This window comes from Martes martes (genome assembly GCF_963455335.1).
Source record: "Martes martes genome assembly, chromosome: 8".
NCBI classification, from domain to species: domain Eukaryota; kingdom Metazoa; phylum Chordata; class Mammalia; order Carnivora; family Mustelidae; genus Martes; species Martes martes.
The window spans coordinates 101,845,257-101,869,330 of NC_137895.1; the positions used below are offsets into that span (position 1 = coordinate 101,845,257).

The 24,074-nt window shown below is 47.8% G+C and overlaps 1 protein-coding gene across 1 annotated transcript in view; it reads left to right on the forward strand.

Moving 5' to 3' along the window:
• Positions 1–24,074, forward strand: part of ANO2 (anoctamin 2) — a 347,947-nt gene that overhangs the window by 261,486 nt on the left and 62,387 nt on the right. The window contains exons 15-16 of the mRNA XM_080812555.1: positions 8,828–8,902; positions 18,677–18,872. Coding sequence (XP_080668681.1) covers positions 8,828–8,902; positions 18,677–18,872 — 271 coding nt within the window. The remainder of the gene's footprint in view (positions 1–8,827; positions 8,903–18,676; positions 18,873–24,074) is intronic.

Genomic DNA, 24,074 nt, shown 5'->3' on the forward strand with positions numbered 1-24,074 from the left:
GAAAGGGTCCACATTGCTGCTAGAGACTTGTAGGTTAGACTAAGAGATACTATGTGACGTAAAGGGACAAGACACACCAGAAGGAACTAAGTGTGGCTGCAGGGTCTCTGTCACAGAGATCTCCCTGATTAGCACAGGATGGCTTAGGGCCTCCTTGTCTGGAGGCAGGAGGATGGATCAGAACCCAGCCAAGTATCAGTCGCAGACTAAGGCTCTTACCTATAGCGTTTTCCATGAGAAAAGCTGTCCTCATGGGCACATGCCTGTGCAACTTGTTCTTGACCATTTTTCTCAAAATCTTGAAAGGTCACCACGAATGTTTTGCATTTTCCTCTTAGGTCTTGGCACTGGTACATAACCTGAGGCAGTAGTATAACTTTGTTTTGCAGGTTCCTCCTGTGTGAAACTAGGTTTGATGCACTCAGAGCCAAAATACTCTGGCCCAACCTTATGGGCACTGGGTGCTACCAAAATGAGTGAGGCTGTTGTTTGCAAACTGAAATTCACCAGCTGAGTCATACTTGCCCATGAACTCCATGGGCCCAGCTGACCTCAACGCTGGAGATCCCGTGCAGAATTAGACACACAGGCTGCCTGCCCCCGTGGAGCTTATGTTTTCCTCTAAAGAGGTGGAGAGGAGATAAATAAACAAGATAGCTTCGAGAGTGAAGAGGGTTGTGGTTGAGAATGGTAAGGGCCAGGGGATGGACTCGTGCATTGGGATAGACCTCATGGTTTGAGGGGGTCCAGCACTGAGAATGGAAGGGTGGGCCAAGGGCCCAGCTGGGTAAAGAGGTGGGAGAGGAGTCTGACAAAGGTCCTGAGATGGAAGCCAGCTGGTGTGTTCAGTGGGCAGGACAATGGACTGAAGTGGCATTAGCAAGAGATTGGTAAGAAATGAAGTTTGAGAGGAGCCAGACCCCCAATCATGTCAGCCTTGGGGTCTGGCACAGGGTTTAGACACATTCTCGGCCCACGGTCATTCGGCTTATGGCCTTTCTGTGATGTTCTAGGCGAGGTTGTGTATTAAGGATTCACATGTAGTACTAGCGGAGGGAGCCGATGGCTTCAGCCCAAACTACTCTTTTTACAGGCAGGGAGGCCTGCAGAGGGACAGTGGAGTAGGGTGTCCCCTTGAGAGAGTGAGTGGGAGGGGCTGTCTCTCGTCTAAAACCAGGCAGGGCACCTGGTGGAACTATGGGGACTGGGGTCAGGGAGGGAGAGGCGCTCGGTCTAGTGCTGGAACCCAGGAAGGCCAAGGCATCTGGTCAGGAATCAGAGAAAGCGAAGCAGTAAGCTGTCTGGGGAGCCCGAGGGGTCAGAATAAGCAGTCTTGACCTCAGGATGGGAGACAAGGAGCCAGAGTCTGTTTTTCTATGTCTGCTGGGAAAACCAAGCAGTGGGAGGATCCAAGAATATTTTCCATTTTAGCCACAAATTATACTGCATTCAGCCCTGGGCTTCAGGCATGCCTGTAGACTTAGGTGCTGGGCCACGTGACTGCCTCCGGCTCCTTTGCCAAGAATTCCCTCCTCGATGGAGGCCCTGTCCCTAAAAGTTTTTATCTCTAGACTCTTGAGATGGCTCTGGGCCTTAGTTGTGGGCAAGTCCACAAGGCTCAGCCAAAGAGGCTGTGTGCTTGGGCTGTGGGGACCAAGACCAGTCTGGGGGCACTCGGGTTCAGTGAAAGGAGAGACACTTTCTCCTAAGCTGGCCTCACTCTTCTGGACAGGCCATGAAGGCTTCCTGGAGGAGGAGCTATTTTAGGGGAGAGAACTCGAGAAAGAGAAGATGGTAAAGTTGGTGGGATCTCTGTTCCTCAAGTAGATGTGTTTGAGAGTTCTTGAGGGCTCATCCAACACTGGGAGCTCCGAGCAGCCTTGTGTGAGGGCAGAGTGGCACCAGAGTGGCAGAATGAGACCACACAGGAGGGTTGGGTAGTCTTGGAACAGGGAGAGTGGCCCCTGGGTCTGTGCTATAGGAAGCATTGCCCAAAGTGAACTGGAGTTTCTTCGTTATGTTGACAAGGAAACTTCACCTAATGTGTTCCAGCCAGAACCAATGTCCCTGGTAGGCGAAGCCACTGTAATGGTAATGACATTAGGTAACAAGTACTGGGTTCAAGCTGGGTGCCAGGCACAGACCCAGGCAGAGTTCCTTCTGTTACCTCCTTTCATCTCCAGAAGCAGTCTTGCACAGCTGCCAGTATTTTCAGTCTTATGTTTAGGAATGAGGGAATTGAGGTGTAGACAAGCTGGTCACATGCTTGTGGTCCCATAGTAAGTGTGTAAGCTGGGAATCAGACCCAGGCAGCTGTGCCCAGGCTCACCTGCCTTGCACAGTTCTTGGGCACACCACGGCTCTCCCAGCCAGGCTTTTGGGAGGCCCCACTCCAGCAAGGAAAAAGCAAAGGGGGATGAGACGGAAGATAAATGAGCAAAGAGTGTTGTTTTTCTTTTTTCTCAAATGCAACTTGATGGCCGCATTTTATCGATTGCCGGCCTCCAGACCTGACTGCATGCCAACGGTCTTTTTCCTTGTTATTTTATTCAGCGTGTATCTAGAGGGCTCCAGAAATTCACAGCAGAACTCCTGTCAGTTTCTGGCTTTCATTTAGGTAGTGAAAGGGGACTGAATCCCATCTCTGTTTGCACAAACATTTATTCAGGTTACACTGTGTACCTGCCGCTTTGCTTAAACACCAGGTGTATGCAGACGAGTAAGACAGGGCCTCTGCTCTCCTGGAGCTGGAAGTCCATGAGGAGGAGAGACAAGGCCATGAGCACTTAGAGCAGAAGGTGATGAAACCGAAGATGCTCGGGGCCTGAACTGCGGCATCAGCAGTAGAAAGGACAGGAGGAACAGATGAGGAGAAAGTTTACGGAGCTAGATGCTATAGCACTTGGGGCAGCTTGTGGCGAGTGTGGGGGAGGAAGGAGCCCAAGCGAATGCCTCAGTTTCAGGCTGTTTCTGTTCAAAGGGTCATGGTTCAGTTTACTGAGTCAGGGGATATAAAAGAAGAAGAAGGTTTCTGGAGCAGGATGATTCTCCTTCTGGGACATTTTGAGCTTGGGACATTCCACTGAGCCTGCACCCTCGAGTTCCCTCACCAAAGCCTGTAATTTCCGTCTAATTATGAGGAAAACTTCAGCTAAGCCTATATTAAGGAGCATTCTATAAAATACTTGACCAGTACTTCTCCAAAAAGGTCATCAACAACAAGGAAGTCTGAGAAACCATCATGATCTAGAGAAGCCTAAGGAGATTATGATGATTAATAATAATATGGCCTCTTGGATGGGATCCTGGAACAGAAAAAGGATATTAGGTAAAAATTAAGAAAATCCAAATAAAGTATAAACTAGTTAATAGTAATGAACAGTATGGGTTCTTTGGTTGTGAAAAATATACCCATATTTATAGGGTAACAGGGGAAACTGAGTATGTTTGCCTAGACTCTGTGCCATCTTTGAAGTTTTCAGTAAATCTAAAGCTCTTTTAAAATAAAAAGTTTAGGGACACTTGGGTGGCTCAGTGGGTTGAGTGTCTGTCTTCGGCTCGGTCCTCATCTCGGGATCCTGGGATCGAGCCCCGAATTGGGCTTTCTGCGCAGCGGGGAGCCTGCTTCCCCCTCCCCCTCTGTCTGCCTCTCTACCTACTTGTGATCTCTCTCTCTCTGTGTCAAATAAATAAATAAATAAATAATTTTTAAAAAATAAAATAAAAAGTTTATTTAAAGAAAAGAAAGAAAGCAGAGGAAGAAATTCTCATGTGTTACTGGTGCAAATGCAGAATGGCATGGTCATTTTGGAAAACAGTCTGGCAGTCACTTACAAAATCAAACATAGATTTACTCTATGACTTAGCGATTCCACAACTTGGTATTTAACTAAGTGAAATGAAAACCAGTGCTTATACTGAAAGCAGTATGCGAAGACTTAAAATGACTTTATTCGTAATCACAAGAAACTGGAAACAGCCCAGACACCTCTCGGTAAATGGACCATGGCATGTCCATGCAGTGAAATGCTACTTAGCAATGAGCAGGAACAAGCCCTGAGAACGCCACATGGACGAGTCTCAGCTGTGCTGTGACAAATGAAGGAAGGCAGGCTCGAAAGGCTCCACACTGTCTGAGTTTACTTACATGGCATTCTGGGGAAGGCAAGACTAAAGGCACACATGGCAGGTCATGCCAGGAGCTGGAGCCTTGGGGGACAGACTCCAAAGGGACTTGGAGGGGGTGGATAATGAGTGATTTGGAATTGCTCCTTGTCCTGATTGTGGTTGTTTCTACACGACAGTGTGCATTCATCACAACTCCCAGAACTGCACGGCAGTAAGGTGAATTTTGCCATATGTAAATTGTACCTTGATTAAAAATGAGAAAATAAAACAACTCAGGAATGACTGGCCGCTTTGCAAAGCTGCTCTCCACAGGATTTGTTTGAATAGTATTCTCACCTGCTATCCTGCTCCCGTTTCCAACTGCTCAGTTGACCAGAGGGGCACTTTGCTGCTGTTTCGTGAATGTCGCTGGGCTGTTTGCTATTTGGAGCCTCAGAAGTGGCAGTCACAGTCCAGGAACAAAGACCCAAGACAGCAGAGACAAAGCGACAGACACAGACAACAGCTAGGCTTGTTTCTTAACAATGGGGACATTAGCTAAGTGCTTTCCTAACCACCTGCTTTTGATACAATCGTGAAGCTGATGAGATCTTACTTTTGTATGGCGCCTTATAGCTTCCAAAGCTCTCACAGCCATTCACTTGTGATCCACACAACACCTCTGTAGCTTAGGGGGGACAAGTGTTGTCACCCCCGGTGTTAAAAGGAGACACGGTGCCTGGGTGGCTCTGTCCACTGAGCAGCTGACTCATGATTTTGGCTCAGGTCATGATCTCAGGGTCATGGGTTCGAGCCCCACGTCAGGCTCTGTGCTCAGAGCGGAGTTTGCTTGGGATTCTTCCTTTCCTTCTTCCTCTGCCCAGCACCCCCTCTCCCCACCACTGGCATGTGTGCTTGTTCTCTCTCTCTCTCTCTCTCTCTCTCTCTCTCTAAAATAAATAAATAAACAAAATCTTAAAAAAAGAAAAAAAAAGAGGCATGCCTGGGTGGCTCAGTGGGTTAAAGCCTCTGCCTTTGGCTCAGGTCATGGTCTCTTGATCTTGATCATGGGATCAAGCCCTGCATCGGGCTGTCTGCTAACCAGGGAGCCTGATTCCCCCCCGCCCCCTGCCCCTGCCTGCCTTTCTACTTGTGATCTGTGTGTCAAATAAATAAATAAATAAATAAAATAAAAATAAAATCTTAAAAAAAAAAAGGAAAGGAGAGGGAGGTATTGAGAGTTCTCACTTAGCTGTGTGTGCAGGTGCACTGGCTTGGCCCTCTCCGTAGGCTGGTAATCAATATAAGACACATAGTAATTCTGTGTGGTATTACTATCTTATGTATTTTACAAATAAAGAATAGAATGACTTTATAGATGATGAACCTGAGGTTGTAGGTATTTTCCGACGTCACTTGACAAGGAGGTAGTAGAGGCAAGAGTTAAACTCAGATGTTCAGGGGCGCCTGGGTGGCTCAGTGGGTTGAGCCTCGGCCTTCGGCTCGGGTCATGAGCTCGGGATCCTGGGATCGAGCCCCACATCGGGCTCTCTGCTCAGCAGGGAGCCTGCTTCCCCCTCTCTCTCTCTGCCTGCCTCTCTGCCTACTTGTGATCTCTCTCTGTCAAATAAATAAATAAAATCTTTAAAAAAAAAAAAAAAACTCAGATGTTCAGCTTCCAAGCCTACTTCTCTTTCTCTTATCCCATATGCTGGTAATAGGACTTTCCTGCATAGTGTATTTAAATTAATGGCCTTTTGCCTTGAATCTTCACCTGTTTAATGTGCCAGTGAGTGGACAGTGTTAGTGAACTTCCACTACCAGAGATGGTTATTACACATAAAGTCTGCTTTACTCACTGACATCTTTACTAGGAACTTTTGGGAGCTTGGAAGCAGTCTGCAATCTTGTGTTTCTCTCAGCCCTTGTGTTTGAATAGTGTCTGAATGTATGAGAACTGTGTGTATGTTGGAAGCTGTGACTTCCAGAAAAAAACAAAAAACCCACAACCCCCCCCCCCCAAAACTCAGTGGGATAAACATGAGAGGGAAGGTGATTTTTCAACAAACATCAGAGCATCTACATCAGAATGAATCTTTTTCCCTCAGATAGCTGCTTTGAGAGGATATCCAATTCATTTGCTTTTTAGCTGTTTCATTTTTATGCAAAATAGTAACACCATGTTCCTTACCAGGATTAGCTCTGAAAATCCTTCCCTTTGATTCCTTGGTGGTCTCTGAGCTCCTTCTGGGCAGAACTGAGCCTTCTCCCCTCCATGTCCTCAGGTATCCAGAGCATGGCCCTCTGGGTGCTCAGACTTTGTCTTTTGAGAGGAACTGAACCAGAACTCATTCTCCAGGACAGAGTTGTCACGGCAGGGTAGAGGCTGGTCCGCAGACATCTTATCCCCCTTGACCTCTCGCCTGAACAACATGGACAACGACCAGGCAGGAGGCCTTAGCCCAGGCTATCTCAGATGCCTGACCTTGCCCACAGGTTTATTAGTCACCCTCTATACTTCTTTCTTTGAGCCCATTTGACCTTGGCCATATTTTCTGCTCCTTGACTTATGCTTCCCTTCCACCATTGCTTCCAGGACTGTCCAGCTCTGCCCTGAGGGCCACTCTGAGCCTCAGCTCACCCTCACTGACTGGTTTTTCTCACCCCTTCCTTCATGCCATGGACCGAGCATAGGTTTTTCCACCCCTCCTTGCCCTGCTTCTCACTCAGAAGCCCCACTGGGAAGGAACTGGTAACCAGTGGAACCTCTAACTGGATTTTTCCTGGATCACCACCGATATTTTTGAGCACCGCTGGTTTGCTGGAGTTTAAGGCAGAACCTCGCATCTCTAGGCCAGAGAGAAGGAACAAAGAGAATCACCAAAACCTTCCCTGCACCTCGGGGGCCTCAGGAAGAGCCCCTCACACTCTACCATATTTCCATCCTGAATCCCTATTGAGTGTTACTGCCCACCACTCATCCTCAGTTTTCCTCCCCAAAATCTTAGAGGACAATTTCACCAGTGTGAGTGCAACTAAGAGTGAACACTGAAGGAGATAAGTAAAAGAATGCTCTTTCCTCTTAATGTTGACTTAATATATGAATGAGCCTTATTCCAGTCCTGATAGAAGTAAGTTTACATGCTCCCACCTATTCAGAATGGTTGCGACCTCTAATTGCCTGTTCTCACTATGTGATGGAAAGTCTGCTGGTCTCGGAATCTAGAGCCTGGATTCTGTTGCGCCGTCTATGACAGCTGAGTCTCGCATGCTTATGTCGTCTGGGGATGACAGTGCTGATCACTGAGTGACTTCTGCCCTAACACTCCCTTGCACCCTCATTATTGAGCCAGCTCAGCCCTGTGCTCAGTTCCAGCATGCAGTGAGAAAGACACATCCTTCCTTTCTCAAGTTGCCTACAGGTACGCTCTCCAGAAAACCCTCTCTCTCGAACGGCAAGTGATTCCTGAAGCTTTCTGGTGTGGGTGTCCCTTCTGTCTCATTAGACTGTGAGCCCCCCCCCCCAGGGCAGTGATCGTACCCACTTTCTTCTGAGTCCCCACCATGTGTGGCCCCAAGGTCTGCCCACGGTGGGCACCCACTGGCTTTTAGAAAGAAGTCTTTCAGGCCAGGAGGGCTCTTAGCCTACAGTACAAGCTCTTAAAGGCTAGATGGCACTGTTGCTAGAGCCAAATCAGGTGTGTTGGGAAAGAAGGGGGAGGAGGGAAGAGAAACCAGAGCAGGAGGCCCTGGACTGCTGAGTTGCTGAGTTTGACTCAGACTTATTACAGAGATGCATGAGGACTCCTGCCAGCATGGCTTCAGTGGGTCCTCACCACAACCTTGGTAGTGGATAGGACACTGCACCAATTCTAACTTTACAGAAAAGCAGCTCAGAGAAATCAAGTGCCTGGGCTAAAGTTAAGGGGCAGCTAATGAGCAAGGATTTCTGCCCTCTGTGTCTTGTTGGCATTGCTCTGCCCCTGGAGTTCACCCAAGGAGGACTGTGGTTGATGGCATGGCTGTCCCAGGACAGTGGCTTGGGTGAACTGGACCCAGTGTGAGCGGAAAAATTAGGGTTTGCAGATAGACTGACTGCAAGGCATCAGGCTAACTTCTGCCTCAAAATACTTATTTTGTGACGAGGGGAGAATACCGTCATTGTGGAGGAAACAAAGATAACACATACAGGTTCTTTGAAGAACAGTGACAGTAGGTAATTTGTACCCTTGCAAGGATCTAAGGTGAATGGTTGATATTTCATCTAAAGAATGACTTATTTTGGGATGCTGCTCTGTGGCTGGGTTCTAGCTCTCATTTGTCCATTGCTTCATTATGTTCACATGTTTCTCATTAAAATGAAACAATGTAAATAAGACCATCTCGTGCAGTAGGCAGGATGGGTGTCATGACTGTGTCCGTTTTACAGATGAAGAATAGAGGCTCAGAAATGGTCACACGGCTGATCATCCAAACTTCAGCTCAGTCTGAGGCCAGAATCAAATTTGTGCTCTTTAGAAAAACCATGGTTTTTCCAGGCTATGCAGAAATCACAAAATTAGGTGGGCTGTTGTGGATATGAAGGGTAAGGCATCAGAGACTAGGAAGACACCTATTCAGAGTAGTGAATGATTAAGGATAGGCAAATGTGTATGAATTCGAGGGAAAATTGATACATCTGTTGTTTGTGCTATCTGATTGTATTCTCCTCTTTCCCTAGGATGATGAAGATAAGCTGACCTGGAAAGATCGTTTCCCGGGTTACTTGATGAACTTCGCCTCCATCTTGTTCATGGTAATTTTCTTGATGGAAATCCGGCCTATGACTTATGCATGTAGATCCCATAGAGCAAACGCCATGGGTGTGTTATTCTAGCATGCTGTGGGGATAGTGAGGGGCTAGGAAAGATGAAGCCATAGTCCTGTCTAAACAGGGAGGATCTTACCTGATAATGAGGCACTGTGGGTGCCAGCCATCAGAAGAGGGAAAGGGGATTCCCTCAGACCTGGGTTGGGGGTCAGTGGCCTTCCGTGGCTACGGAAGGGGTTCTCTCTTCCCAGATACAAGAGGGTAGGGAGATTCTATCCTGCACACAAGGGCTTTGAAGTTAGAACTTCCGGGGGTGGGCTGTGAGATGGTGCCTTCCATGTTGAGGAAAACCAAGACCTTGGAAGAGGTGGCCCAGGTAAGATGGCTGCAGACTTGTGGCAGCCTGTTCGGGCTGTGGGCTGGCTCTCCCTGAGGGTTTGTGGGATAGAACAGAGCCTGGAAACCACAGAGGACAGCCAGCTAGGGCTCTGTGCGAGCCTGATTCTTAAGCTCCCCCATAGTTGTGTCTGTTTCCCTATGTTCTCCCTTAGAGTTTGGAAGAGCCTTTTCAAAAGACCCACATGGGTCTCAGCTGTGTCAGGGAAGATGAGGAATGGGTGGGATTCATGTTCGAGTCAGATCAATAAAATGGTAGCAGGTCATTCCTGGGAGTCAGGGTGGGTGAGATAACTGTGAGCAGAGCAAGGAGACCCCAGATCTTCTTGTCCCTGAAGCTCAGGTCCCTGAAACCTCTGCTCCCCCTATATGGGTAGATTCCTTCTAGTAGCCAAGACTGGAACTTCTGTTTTACAAAGGAGAGCTGTGTCCTTACAGTATTTCTAAGCAGGACTACACATTAGTTGTAGGGTCGGGGGAGGATTGCTTATTCTGGGACTGAAATCACAACCATTTTCTGGACCTCGTTGCCAGCGTTACCTCTGGCCCTGACTCGAGGTGATTATAGCTGGTGTGCTCCTGGAAGACAGGAACCATGTCTTAGTCTCAGAGGTTTAAAAAGAGAAGGACTCCTAGGCACCTTTTATATCAGTGCCTCGTTTCACAGATGAAGTACAGAGGGGACGGGTGCCTTGCTTTGCCAAAACTGAGATTTTGCATTCCTTACCTTCTCGTTGCTTAAGAAGAGCAAGGCGCACAGAATTGATTCAAGAATATGTGGTGAATCACAATGTGTTAAGCTGGAATGATGTAAAGTTTAATTTAGCATTTCAGAGCCTCCCACAATGTGCATACTGTTGTCAAAGAGTTTGTTCATTCATTCAAGAAATACTCAAGGGGGAGGGGTGCTCGACTGGCTCAGTTACTGGAGTGTGTGACTCTTGATCTGGGCATCATGAGTTCAAGCCCCATGTTGGGTGCAGAGATTACTTAATATAAAATCTTTTTAAAAGGAATTTAAAAAATATATGTAACAGGTGCCAGCTATATAGTCGACACTGTTCTTAGGCATTAGGGATAGAGTAGAAAATAAAATAATCTCTCCTTTAAGGATTTTACAGATAACAAATATGTACATAAACAAGGAAATTGGTAAGTGAAATAGACTTCTATCTCCCGTAGCGGTAGGTTAGGATATTTGTAGCATCCCATCTTGCTGAACATAAGAAATATATATGGATGAATGTATTTTTCATTCTTTTTAAAGCCTTGAGGGTCTGATAAGTTAGTAAAGAATACTAAGCTATTCCTAGTGCAGATCCGTCTAAGGGAAACGGAACCAAGGAGACAAATACTTGGCATCAATACTGCTTTTGCCTTGAGGACATTCTCCCATCTAGGCAAACTCGGGCCTTGGTTTTTGTGGTTTTATGGCGCAGAGAGGGTAGAAATTGGGGTGTGACTGGCTCAAAGTGGAGATGCTAACAGGAAGTTCTCACTAAGCCTGGAACTCCACAAAGATCTATACTCTCCGAATAAAGGTGAAGTAGAACTAAACCCACCCCCCACACACACACTTATGGAACTGCAGAGAACATTGCTCTGGCTCTAAGCAGAACAGGGGGAAACAGGGAAACAAAGTCCTGTCCCTAAGGAGTGGCCATGGACAATCCCCATCGTAGACTGCCAGCCCAGTTTTTCACTTGAGAAGACCCGGAAAGCTCAGACTGTGAATGTGGCCAGGGAAAGTCGTGCTTCCGGGTACCCAGCAGAAGCAAGCACACGTTCTCTCTGTGGGAAGGCAGATTTACACCCTTCCTCAAAAAATCCCCCCAAAAGAATTTTTTAAGGGCAAAGAAGAGAATACAGTTAAAAATAATCAATTATACAGAAGCTAAAGCACAATGAGAGAGAACCAGTGTGGAGAGACAGCAAAGACTAAAGATACTAGAAATACTCAGTCACAGGTCGAAATGTCCAGTTTGAAAATATCTGCAAAGAATAAGAAACTATTTTAAAGATTTTATTTGCTTATTTGTCAGAGAGAGAAGGAGAGAGAGAGAGAGCATGCACAAGCAGGAGGAGTGGCAGGCAGAGGGAGAAGCAGACTCCCCAGGGAGCAGGGAGCCCGATGCAGGGCTGGACCCCAGGACCCTGGGACCATGACCTGAGCTGAAGGCAGACACTTAACCAACTGAGCCACCCAGGTATCCCCAAAATAAGAAACTTTAAAAAATGACCTAAGGATTTGAAAACCAGCTAATAAATCTTCTAGAAATGAATACATATCAATGAATGTGAATATATAATATATAATAATATCTCTCTCTCACACACACACACACACACACACCAGGGATGGGTTTAAAACCAATTAGACATAGCTGAAGACATCATTTGTGAACTGCAATTCAGGTTAGAAAAAATTGTCCATAATGTGGCATAGGGAGGCAAAAGATTAAAAATTCAAAATAGAAATTAATAGAGTGATAGGATTTCACATGTATTTAATTGTACTACTGGAAGAAGAGGTGAGAATAGTAATGAATGGTACACTGACTGGTGGTCTCCTAGTTGGCTAGTTCTGCTAACAGAATTCCAATTCAGAGATTGAAGAATCCCAGTGAAATTCAAGAAGGAAAAATAAAAAGGACTCTATCTCTGTGAAACCATAGAATGTATGAGACACAAGAAAAATCCCAAATGCAGTCAAAAATCAAAAGACAAATTACCCTTAATGAAGACTGTTTGATTAGCCATTGATTTCACATAGCAGTTGGAAGTAGATGTGTGTATCTTCATGTGCTGAAAAGAAAACAGTTGCTAACCCCGAATTCTATACCCAAGAAAAATGTAATGTAGAAGTATTAGTGTAAAATAAAGATATTTATAGCCAAACAAAAGCGGAGGGTTTGCAGCCAACTGAATCTTTCACTAAAGGAAATCCTAAGAATGTTCTTTGAATGTGATCCCATCTGGAAAACCACAGTTTTAAGAAGGAATGAAGAAAAAAGTGGTAAATATGTGGGAAAACCTATGTGATATTTGACTGTAAACAAGGATGATAGTGTCTCATAGGGTTAATAATAAGATAGAAGGGTGCCTGACTGGCTCAGTCAGTAGAGCATAGAACTCTTGATCTTGGGATTGTGATTTCAAGCCCCACACTGGGTGTGGAGCCTACTGAAATTTTAAAAAAAGTAGAATTACATTGTACACATTAATAATAGCATATAAGTTGGATGGGCAGTAATGAAGCAATAACATTGTAAGGTCTTTATATTTCCTCCATGAGAATTTATAAGGAAGCAAAAAAGCTGAGAATAGTCAGGATGCTCTTGGGGCAGATGGGTGGCTCACTCTGTTATGCATCCAATTCTTTTTTTTTTTTTTAATTTCTTTTATGTATTTTTATTTATTTATTTATTTAACATATAATGTGTTCTTTGCTTCAGGTGTACAGGTCTGTGAATCATCGGTCTCACACAATTCACAGCACTCACCATAGTACATACCCTCCCCAATGTCTATCATCCAGCCATCCCATACCTCCCTCAGCAACCCTCAGTTTGCTTCCTGAGATTAAGAGTCTCTTACGGTTTGTCTCCCTCTCTGGTCCCATCTTGTTTCATTGTTTTCCCTCCTCCCACAACCCCTTGCCCTGCCTCTCAAGTTCCTCATATCAGAGAGCTTGTCTTTCTCTGATTCACTTATTTCACTCACCATAATACCCTCTAGTTCCATTCACATCATTGCAAATGGCAGGATTTTAGTTTTTTTGATGGCTACATAGTATTCCATTGTATATATACACCACATCTTCTTTATCCATTCATATGTTGATGGACATCTAGGTTCTTTTGTTAGTTTGGCTATTGTGGACATTGCTGCTATAAACATTCAGGTGCACGTGCCCCTTCGGATCACTACACCCAGTAGTGCGATTGCTGGGTCATAGGGTAGCTCTATTTTCACCTTTTTGAGGAACCTCCATGCTGTTTTCCAGAATGGCTGCACCACTTGCATTCCCACCAACAGTGAAGGAGGGTTCCCCTTCCTCTGCATCCTCGCCGGCATCTGTCCTTTCCTGACTTCTAATTTTAGCCATTCTGACTGGTGGTGAGGTGATTATCTCACTGTGGTTTTGATTTGTATTTCCCTGATGCTGAGTGATGTTGAGCACTTTTTCATGTGTCTGTTGGCCATTTGGATGTCATCTTAGCAGAAATGTCTGTTCATGTCTTCTGCCCATTTCTTGATTGGGTTACTTGTTCTTTGGGTGTTGAGTTGGATAAATTATTTATAGATTTTGGATACTAGCCCTTTATCTGATATATCATTTGAAAATATCTTCTCCCATTCTTTGGTTGTCTTTTGGTTTTGTTGACTGTTTCCTTTGCTGTACAAAAGCTTTTGATCTTGATGAAGTCCCAATAGTTCATTTTTGCCCTTGCTTCCCTTGCCTTGGTGATGTTCCTAGAAAGAAGTTGCTGTGGCTGAGGTAGAAAAACATCTTTATTTTGTGTTAACTTTTCCTCATTTTTTTCATTAAAAAAAAAAATCCTCAGTCTTCTAAAGAGAAGGGCTTGGCGCTGCACTAGAACAAGGCGTGGAATGGGAGATAAAGGGTTACAGTGGTGTTTATAAAAAAGTGAGATTTGCTTTTAGAATTAGGGTAAGCCAAAGGCACCTACCTGAACACACAGGAGTACTGAATATCCTTCCCTTCTTCACTCCCTGTGACTACATCTTAGCAGAAGGTGCAAGGTCATGGTCATGGGGAAAGTTTTAGGGATGCCAGTCTGCCAGATCAGCTGGGGTAATTTTCATGGGATGTTGAGAGCAAAACAATGGCCCAGGGCTGTGTGTCTCTTCCTCACCTGTGACAGAGGCTAGCCTCTTCCCCACCTGTTACAGAGGGCAAAAGTGAATTTCCTCTTTCTTCTCCAACCCAACGTGTTGAGCTATAGTTTCTGTCCTTTTTTTTTTTTTAAAGGTTTATTTATTTATTTGAGATAGAGAGAGAGAGAACTTGAGCAGGGGTGGGGGCAGAGGGAGAGAGAATCCCAAGCAGAGTCCCTGCTGAGGATAGAGTCCACTTGGGGCCCCACCCCACAACCCTGGGATCAGGACCCAGGCTGAAATCAAGAATTGGATGCTCAACCCACTGAGCTACCCAAACGCCCCTTTCTTTCCTTTTTGAATTAAACTTGCTTTGTTTCCCTTTTATGTGGGAGGAGATTATCAAAAGCAGTGTCCTGGCTCTAGACTAGGAGCCTGAGCCTCCCTCCCACATGCCCAGGACAGTCATTTTCTTCTACTTGGGAATTAGGAACCAGCTTCCAGAAGCCACCTCCTTCGCCTGGCTTGTGGCAAGGGCCCCCTAACTGTGCACCTAGAGATGACCAGCTAACTCATCTTTTTAAAATCTAGATCAAAGCTCATGTCACTTCTCTGCTCAAAACTGTCTTAAGCATCGGCCTCTTATGAAATATAGAAGCCAGCATCCTCTGTACGTCCTTGCACGTCCTTGTCCTATGTCCTCCTCTCCAACCCCACCCCTCCTTTGCTTTCTTCTTTACCCACCCTCTGCCTGGAAACCCCTTCCCTCAGACAACCCCCCTCAAGAGCCTTGCTGAAATGTCACCTCCTCACCTACGCCTTTCCTCACCACCCTCTTTTAAGCTGCAACCTGTCCCACTACTCCTGTTTTGCTTTGTTTCTATAGTATTTATCACACCAGATATACTATCTGGTTGATGTTAGTTGGTAGTTGGTTGCCTGTCTTTCCCCTCTAGAAGTGCCATGAGGGCAGAAAGTCCTGTGTGATTTGTTTGTGACTATATCCCTGCCACTTAGCATGGTGACTGGCACACAGAAGGCACTCAAGACATATCTTATAAATGGCTGAGTGAGAATATAAGTTAATTAATCAGATTAATAAAGTTGACAGAGACAAGTTATTATGTCAGTGATAAAGCCATTAGTGTGTGTATGGTTTAAAACTGAGCCACTAATTCCATGCCCTGCTTTACACTGGGTACACTCCTGCTGGTTAGCCCAGGTTGCTTCTGATTTGTCCATTTCTGCTTGCTTTTTAAAAATTCTTTCCCCCAAGCCTTTCTCATAGGAAACCGACCCAAAATTACTGCTGTAGGATTTTCTCTAATCCCTCTGCTCTCTGTTCAGAGCATAGGAAGCACATGAGCTGAGCCTGTACTCTGTCCAGCTGCTACAAGCCTCATCTTTGTATATGTGCAATGATTTTCTCAACTTTGATTCAGAATGCAAGACCTGGAGGGTGGGGTCCAGACCCATTCTCCTTCCTGTCTCTCATAGCATTAAATAGGACTCTGGACTCCATAGCCTGGCTTTCGTTATAGTTTGGCTCTGTCTACAAGTAAAGCTACAGGATCAGAACACAAGCAGCAATGGGGAGCATGGTGATGTTCCCATGTACTTGAGAGCTAGATTCCTAGAGCTAGGGACCAGCCAGTCTTTACCAAGCAGGTTCTATAGTGAGGCACTGCTGTGAAAATGACACGAGGTACAGAATGCAGTTACAAGACCAGTCCCCACTTTGGCCTATTTGGGGGGAAACTGATCACAAACATGAAATATACCCAGTGTATATTTGCTGAATTTAATAAGCAAAATCAACATTGCAGCCAGAGTGGTGAAAACAGTGCTGGATTTAGTACTAGAGGACCTGTGTTCTAATGTCAGGATGGGATTGTAGGCGTGGGAGCCACAGAGCAGGGTTCAGGTCCTGGATGGTTAGTAAATCACATCCACAAAAGCCATATTTTATGCTATTGTTGTAAGAATTACTGCTCGTGAAGATGGGCATTGAATAACAAAATTGAGAGGACACAACTAGATTAGTTCATGATGATGGTCCCACCGTTAGCATCCCAGCTTTGCCAGGAACTGTCCAGACCTCGGACCTATCACAGTGCTGCTTCTCAGGCCTCAGTTTCCTTATATGTGAGATCAGAGGCTGGATTGGGATGATCCCTGAAGGCTGAAGTCCTTTAACTCTTACCAAAATCCCAGATATGAGGGTTGTAGTCCAGGCCTTGTGACCTTGAACAAATCTCTTCAATTTCCATGCCAGTTTCCTCATATTCAAAGTGGTCACCCGACGGGGCTGGTGTTCTCCAGGCTCTTTCAGCTTGAGAACTGTGATCTTTGTGGGAACCACTGAAAGACCGGGCAGAGCCTGATTTCTCTAGTGGCATGGGAAATCAGGGCCTGAGAAGTTAGGATCAAAAGGAACAGCAGCAGAGGACTAGAGAGGGGTATGTTGGAGGTAGGGCCGAGGAGACAGGGAGGGTGGGAAAAAGGGCTTTCCCGAGAGAGCAGTGCCTCTAGAACTTGAGTGGGAATCTTGTTCAAGTGCAGATTCTGAGCCAGTGCATCTGGAGCCGTGCTTGAGACCCTGCATGTCCCCCAAGCTCCCAGCTGATACAGCAGGTCCACAGATCACACAGCGGGTAGCAATGAGGAGTTTTCTTCCTTCCCCAATTGAGCAGCTGAGCCTCTTGGAGAAGAATAGAAGCTGATCTCCTTCCCACTCATTCCTCCATGCTCCACCCCCAAACCCCAAAGCCAAGGATGTTTTTGCCATTGTTGTTTTCCCCCAGACCCACCCCCAGATGCACACACACTCACTCCTTGATACCCCGGCCTCCCCGCACCCCCCCGACTCTCATCAATACCGCCATCACTGGCCTTCACTGCAAAAGTGATTTTTGGGGAAAAGATTCTCACACCATGTTTTCCAGGCCCTTACTTTCTGGCAGTGATAATCCCAGAGGAACGGGAAGTGAAAATGTCTACACTGCTGGAGAACGGTGATGTCATGTCCAGGTTTTCCCACTTCCATGGCTCATCATTCCCCCCTAGTCCTGGAGGCTGGGGCTGCTGCTGCTCCCGCCCCCACCCAGCATCAGAAGAGGGGCCTCCCGCACAGTGTCCTTCCCATCTAACCTCTCCTCCAGCCTGACACCCCCTGGACCCAGAGAACATCGCCATCCTGGCTGCCTTCACATGGTGGCCCAGAGGACAGTACAGCTTGCAGGGATAATCAGCTAAGGCTGCATCCCCAGGCATCCCCCCCAGGGGTCTGATGATGTTCACATTGTGACTCTTCTGCAACCCATTCCCCATTTGCTCACCAGTGTCCTGCACTCTGCTTGAAAAACATTGCCTGAGCCAGAGCCCCCTCCTCCCTTCCCCTCTCCTCCATACCCCCTCCTCCCCTTCTTTCTAGGGAACATGTAGTCCAGGACAATTTGTAGTTTCAGAGGGAACATTTTCTCCCCCCATGTGTCCATGTAGCTCTCCATAACCAGTGCCAGCCCCCCATCCCCTGATCCCAGGGGGAGTACTATCTGAACAGCCTTCTCTATGGAAAGAATTCTAAGAAGACTTCACTGGACTGAAACGAATTAGAATTTTGCTTGGAGCAGGTTATACACCTAGACATTCCGTGTCCTCTCTCTGCCTTCTCTGAGAGCTTACTCAGGCCACTTTCTTCCCCTAACATCCTCATGCTTCATGGAAATGGGCTTTCCTGGGCTGTGATGGGAGAGGGAAGGGGCTCATCTGGGAGAGTGATTTATTGTTCTAAGGTTCTAGAAGGAGGAAGTGGAGGACCTTTAGAGGTCCAGTGGCTGGGAACCTTTCCTTTCAAAGTGAACAGCCAGAGGTTTTGGCACCAAGTGAAAAATCAGAGTCTTCCATTACCATTGCCTGGTAGAGAAATCTTAGTGTGATATTTTGTTCACCTGAGGACTGAGAGTCTACAAATCTCACTCCTGGCTTCTCTCCCTTGGTTCTCATTGGGTCAGCCTTCCCGCACCCAGCGCCTGAAGCTCTAACTCACCGCTTCTCAGCTCAGATGCCTTCCATGGCTCTGTTTCCCTGCACTGAGAGTCTATCCCATTACCCCACCTGGGCCGCTTGCTCCTCTGTACCCAGTCCCTTCACTGAGCACACAATACCTCTCCAGTAGTCCTCACTGTGGGTCAGTAAGAGTTCAGCTCACCTCCATAGTTGACTAGAAGCTCCCTAGTGAAGGAAACCACGTTGCATGTGCCACACACCCCTCAGTGTCTGGCGTTTTCACTCTTAGGGTTTTGTGTGTGTTGTCGACCGTTTGGCATCTGATAAAAATGGGAGACTCTCTCTTGAGGACAGTGCACCTGTCCTCAGGCATGGCACATGGGTTCAGAGGGTACACACGAGTGGACTGCATATCCATAGTTCCTGACGTAGCGGCTAGGACGGTTGGCTGGGCAAGTAGGAGCTGCTCAGTACTTGTCCACTGGGCACTGACTCTCCCTGTTTCCCAAACAGATTGCGCTGACCTTCTCCATCGTCTTTGGGGTCATCGTGTATCGCATCACGACCGCCGCGGCCCTGTCTCTCAATAAGTCCACACGCTCCAATGTCCGGGTGACAGTGACAGCAACGGCAGTCATCATCAACCTTGTGGTCATCCTCATCCTGGACGAGATCTATGGTGCTGTGGCCGTGTGGCTCACCAAAATCGGTACTGTGTCACCAAACCCCATTTTGCCCCAGGCCCCCTCAAACACGGTCAGTTCAACATGCACAAGGTTTTTGGTGGTGGTGACCGAAAAGGAAGAAAAGGGACAGGGACAAAATGCTTTGTGCAATGCATTTTAATTGGGGAAATGAGGAAGTATGGTGGTTCTGTACTTCCCCTGAGAATCATCCATGGGGTCTCTTCCTTTTAGCCCAGCCTAGAGACAAGATGGGTTGAGCACTTCCTGCTACAAATTGCGGAGTTTTAGCCCTCCTCACTTTCCCAGGAGTGTTTACAGAGTCGAGAAAGCTCTTGATACTTGAGCCCTGGGAGGGTCTTATCTATCCCCATATTGCCGAGGCCCCAGAAAATCCACACATTCCCCACGCACTGAGCAGACTTCAAAGAGGCATATCAGACTTCCCCAGCTTCAAGCCAGTGAGAAAATGCGGTGGCCTCAGTATTCAGACGTGTCATTTGAGCTGCAACCTGCTGTTGCCTGAGCGCCACTTTTTGGCATTTGTGTTTATTAGGAGGGGGTGGGCTGAGAGCTGAGACCCTTTCCTCAAGGCACGTATTCTGGGTGGCCTAGAGGCGTGCACCTCTTTCCCTGGTTGAATCTGGGCATGGGGACTGTCAGCCTCTCACTAACCTCAGCAAAGTTGAATTAATGATATGATCTCTTTAATTCACTGACCAGTTAGAAGCTAGACACTTGATAGACTGACCCCATCTTCAAGAGGGCCTCCCCTTCTAAGGGGATCAGAAAATTCCAGAAAGGTTTCCCTAATTCCAGTCAAAAGGACTCTTTTGGTACCTTTCCCTGGTCCTGGGCTCTACTCACAGTGGGCATTGACTTCGGGATTCCATGTGGCTCTAGGCAAGGTGCCATCTAGAGTGGAGGTCTGCTCCCTTTAGGCGTGTGCACATTTATAAATGTTCTCTGTGTTCCTTCATAAGGTTCTCGAGAAAAGTCAGCAGAGGATGTTGCTTCGGTGTGTTTAGTGGTATGTGGGATTCTATGGAAGCACTTAGGGGGGCCTCCAACACTCCTGGTGGCTCAGGAGAGGCTTCTGAGACAAGGACATCACATTGGATTGCTCACAGATAAGTGGTCTTCACACAGGCAGGTGCAGAGGGAGGAGGAAGCAAGCAGGAAGACAGGACGTTCCTGGCAGAGGGAACAGAGTGAGAGGGAGAGATCAGATCCCTCAGGAACAGGAAAGGCACGTGGAGGGGTGCATGTGGGCTGGGCTTGGATGATGGCGACGATGGGTAGAATTTTGGTGCCAGGGAAGGAGCCGAGAGCTCGGCCTGTGGAAGAAGGAAAACACAAAGTGCGTCCAGGATATGCGAGGAGCCCAGCATGGCGGTTCCTTTTGGGTCTGTGGCACGTCCAGGGCACAGCGGAGTTGGGGGCTGGACCCAGAGCATTGACTGAGAGCTGAGTTTTCAGTGGAAGACCTTGGATGGCACTGAGAACTCTGCTTATTTTCATAGACAGGGAGAAGGTGTTTGCTAGAGCACAAAGGGTCATCCAGTAAAAATTCCCCATCTTTCTGGCCTGATTGCTGAACAAGCTGAGAAGTAAGGAAAGGCAGACGTGGGCAAAGGCCAAGATTTCACTTTTAAAGCTAAAAACGGCTATGTGGGAGGAAGCAGCTTAGCAGGAGAGCAGATAGGCTTCCTAATACCAGATGACAGACAGACTTCCCTGCCCGGGGCTGGCAGCAGAGGACAGGGAAGCCTGGGAAGTCTTAGGACATTGTGGGTAAGAGGGCCAGAAGAACACCTGCTTCCTGCAGGCCCTTAGCTCCCCAGATGAAGAGCAGAGGAAATGTGTGGACGAGGAATGCCAATGTCACCTTCCAGACAGACCAATGAGATAAGCTTCTGTCCCCCAAGAGGGGAAATGAGCAAGGTAGGGGAGACAGGGTGGGGCATGACGACTAAGCCCTCTCCCTCCCTAATACCGGTGACATCAGGAGCAGAAGGAGGAAGGATATCAGGAGCCCATTTCCCACAAGGGTTCTGACCTCACTGCACTGGGCTTTTTGAAGAGGGTGACGCGACTGGAGCTGGATATTTGCAAAACTGTCCCAGCAAGGACTTAGGATGCCCCTAAGAGAGACGGGAAGGCCTAATAGAAAGGAGATTGCTGAACGTGTAGGCAGGAAGGAAGGAGAGAGGAGCAGGAAACCAGCGATGGTGCAGAAACGTCTCCCTACCGCCTGTCTGCATTACTTTATATCACCTGTCTTCCATAGTTCTAGAGACTGGGAGGCCTGGAAACTAGAGTGTGGCCCACAGTCCAGTCCTCACTAACAAGTATTTAGTGAGCACCTCCCATGCACAAGGCTGGGCAAATTCTCTTTGCATCGGGCTGTGAAACATTTCCCACACCGTGAAGCTATACCCACTGTTTGTAATAGCACTCCCTCCCTCACCCAGAAAGGTTAGCCTCCTTCTGGCTGAGAAGCCAGGGGCCAGGAAGGAAGCCTGTGCCCTGGAAAGGCGATGAAATTCTAACAACTCCAGTTTGTTCTTTGTGATAGTGATACTCATAAAGCGGCTTTAAACTTAAAAGAATTCCATTATCCCATTTTATCCTCACAAAAACTGTGTGTGGTCAGCAAGGGAAGTATTAGATCCTCATTTTACTAAGGTTCACACTCAGATTGTCCCTCTGAAATGCAAATACCTTTTGTGTGATGCTGACATGAGTTTCTTACTGTCTGGAGAGAAGTGGTGTATTGGGTCTCCGTGCAGTAACCCACGTGGGCCTCGTCCCCAGATGGCTGCTCTTGTCTGCCTCACACTGGGTGTTCCCAGAGGGCTCAGAGAGGCGCTTTTGTGTAGTAGAAGGGCCACTCAATTTGGGAGCCAGTGGAAGGAAACTTTGAGCACTGGGCCTGGTTCCTTCTCCCTCCCAACCCCACGTGTGTGGTATTGGGCAAACAGTTTTTCTGGAATGAAAATTTTTGCTCCTTTCTTTGTCATTTTCCTCCTTCCTGTCCATGGATCGTCCCCTCTGTGTCAGCTGTTGTCATAGCCTAAGGACTGTGCTGTTGTCTTTAGCCCCTTTCTCTGGGCCTCTAGCTTAGAAATCCTACCCAGGCAGTCTTTCTCAAACCACCTCCGGGGGTGGGGAGGGGAGGACCATTCCCATCAGCAGCACCCCCCCCCCCCAACCAACTTCCTTTTGGTCTTGGGTCAAATATCAACTAGCATTTGAGGCTCTCGGCCACCTTCTTCCCAGTGTCCTCCTCCACCCTGGCAAGGCATACCACTCACGGTCACCTGCAATCACCCTGTGTGTTCCCACTTCTGTGCTGTGCTTAGGCCGCTATAGGCACTCTAACAGTGACCCTCCTTTTAAAGGACCTCGAGAGGCCTGCCTCCCCTCTCCTTTTTTGGACACTTAGACCTCGGGGAGTTTCCTTATACCCGCTTCTGAACTCCAGTGCAGATCATGTGTTCCCTAGTCCATGCCCCGGATGTGGAATGTCTGCTTTGTGCCAGGCACAATTCTGGAAACACAGCCATAGACAAGGAAGACATGGCCCTTGGTCTCACCGTGCTTACCCCGTAATAAGGGAAAGATAGACAGTGAGCGGGAACATTCCCCAGAGGGTGAGAACAGTCATGGGACCATAGTGTGGTGGTGTGCGCTACGGTCAGGTGGTCGGGAAAGGCCTGTGGAGGTGGTAACATGGTGGCTGAGACTGGAGCGGCAGGAAGGCACCAGCACACAGAGACCTGGAGGGAGGTCTCTAGGAAGAGGGGACACCACACCATAGACTGGTGGCCCATAAACCAGCAGGTGCAAGTAAGCTTGGGCGCCTTATCTGCTCCACCCCCGTCTTTCCTCATCGCTGGACTCGTGTCTGTGTTTACGAGTCTTAGAATAGATGAGTCTCTGCCAGCGTAAAAAAAATTAACCTCAATCTCAGGTGCCTGATGGGCAGTTGTTTATCTGTCCCCGCTCACGCTCCATGTCCGGCGTGGCAGGGCAGGGGGCTCGGGCTCACACAGAAGCCTCATGCGGACGCCATGTTGGCTGTGAGACGCTGCGGACCGGAAGCGCCTCCCTCACTTCCGGTCACAGCACAGTGGCTGGAGCTGCCTGGCGGAAGAGCTGGGGAAAATGTGTGGAAGTGCGTGGACGTTCCACGAGCCGGCAGGGTCACTGCTTCTGGCTCCTGCCAGGCCGCCGAGCCCTGGAGGACAGCTGCTCGTGCTTGCCATTTCTTTGTATCCGCTACATGGGGCCTGCCTCCCAGTAGGCCTTAGCACAGCTTTGTCGGTTCCTTTATTGGCTAAATCCACCTCTCTCTCCATTGGTGCCCTCGAAAATTTGTTTTCAAGGAATGCCTGTAGGCTAGGCATCCTGCAAGTCACGGTGGGTGCTACAGCGAGCATTTATGCATTGGGTATTTCCTATTTACCGGAGGATTTGAGGAAATTTTGAGATGAAGAACGTACATGCAAAGTTGTCTTGATGGGCCAGTGACTGAGAGCTGCAACCAAGGTATCAGAAGACTTGACGTGTCCTTAATGGCAGAGGGTGGGCGTGAGCCCATGAACGAATGGAGGTGGAGGTGCCCAGCGGGGTGCCCGGTGCACCTATAGGCAGAGGTGTGGCTGTGGAGTCCCCCAGGGCTCCCTGGGGACAGAAAGATGTGAATAATGCCACCTAATGGAACGAGGATTCTGCCGGGCTTAGGGGCTTCCTTTGCTATTCTCACGCTGGTTTAATACCCGTCTGGCTTCTTGCCCCAGATCTCCTGATTGATGAGGAGGCTGTGACGACCGCCTTGCTCACCGGGTGCAAGCAGCTGGTGTAAACAACCCCAACAAGTTCCCAAGTGTTTCCTGCAAGGCTGGGTGGTGAAGACCGATTTCTTGGGAGCATCCCCCAACAGGCTCAGACATCAGGCCAATCTGAGGTTCTCTCTTGCCACAAATATTTGTCACCAAAAAAAAATCCCCAGAATTTGCTAAGAGTTGGTTCCACCGTGGTAGATAAAGGCAGTGATTGTCTCCCTGGCTGCCATGTAACAATGGTTACCGGCTTGGGTGCAAGACACAGTGTTATCTGGTGGCTGCACAGCACTGGTGGGGCAGGGAATGAGCTAGAACTTGCGGTGGAGGGATGAGGCTCCTAGGGAAAAGTGAATGAAGCTTGGGGTCTTGGTGGCCAAG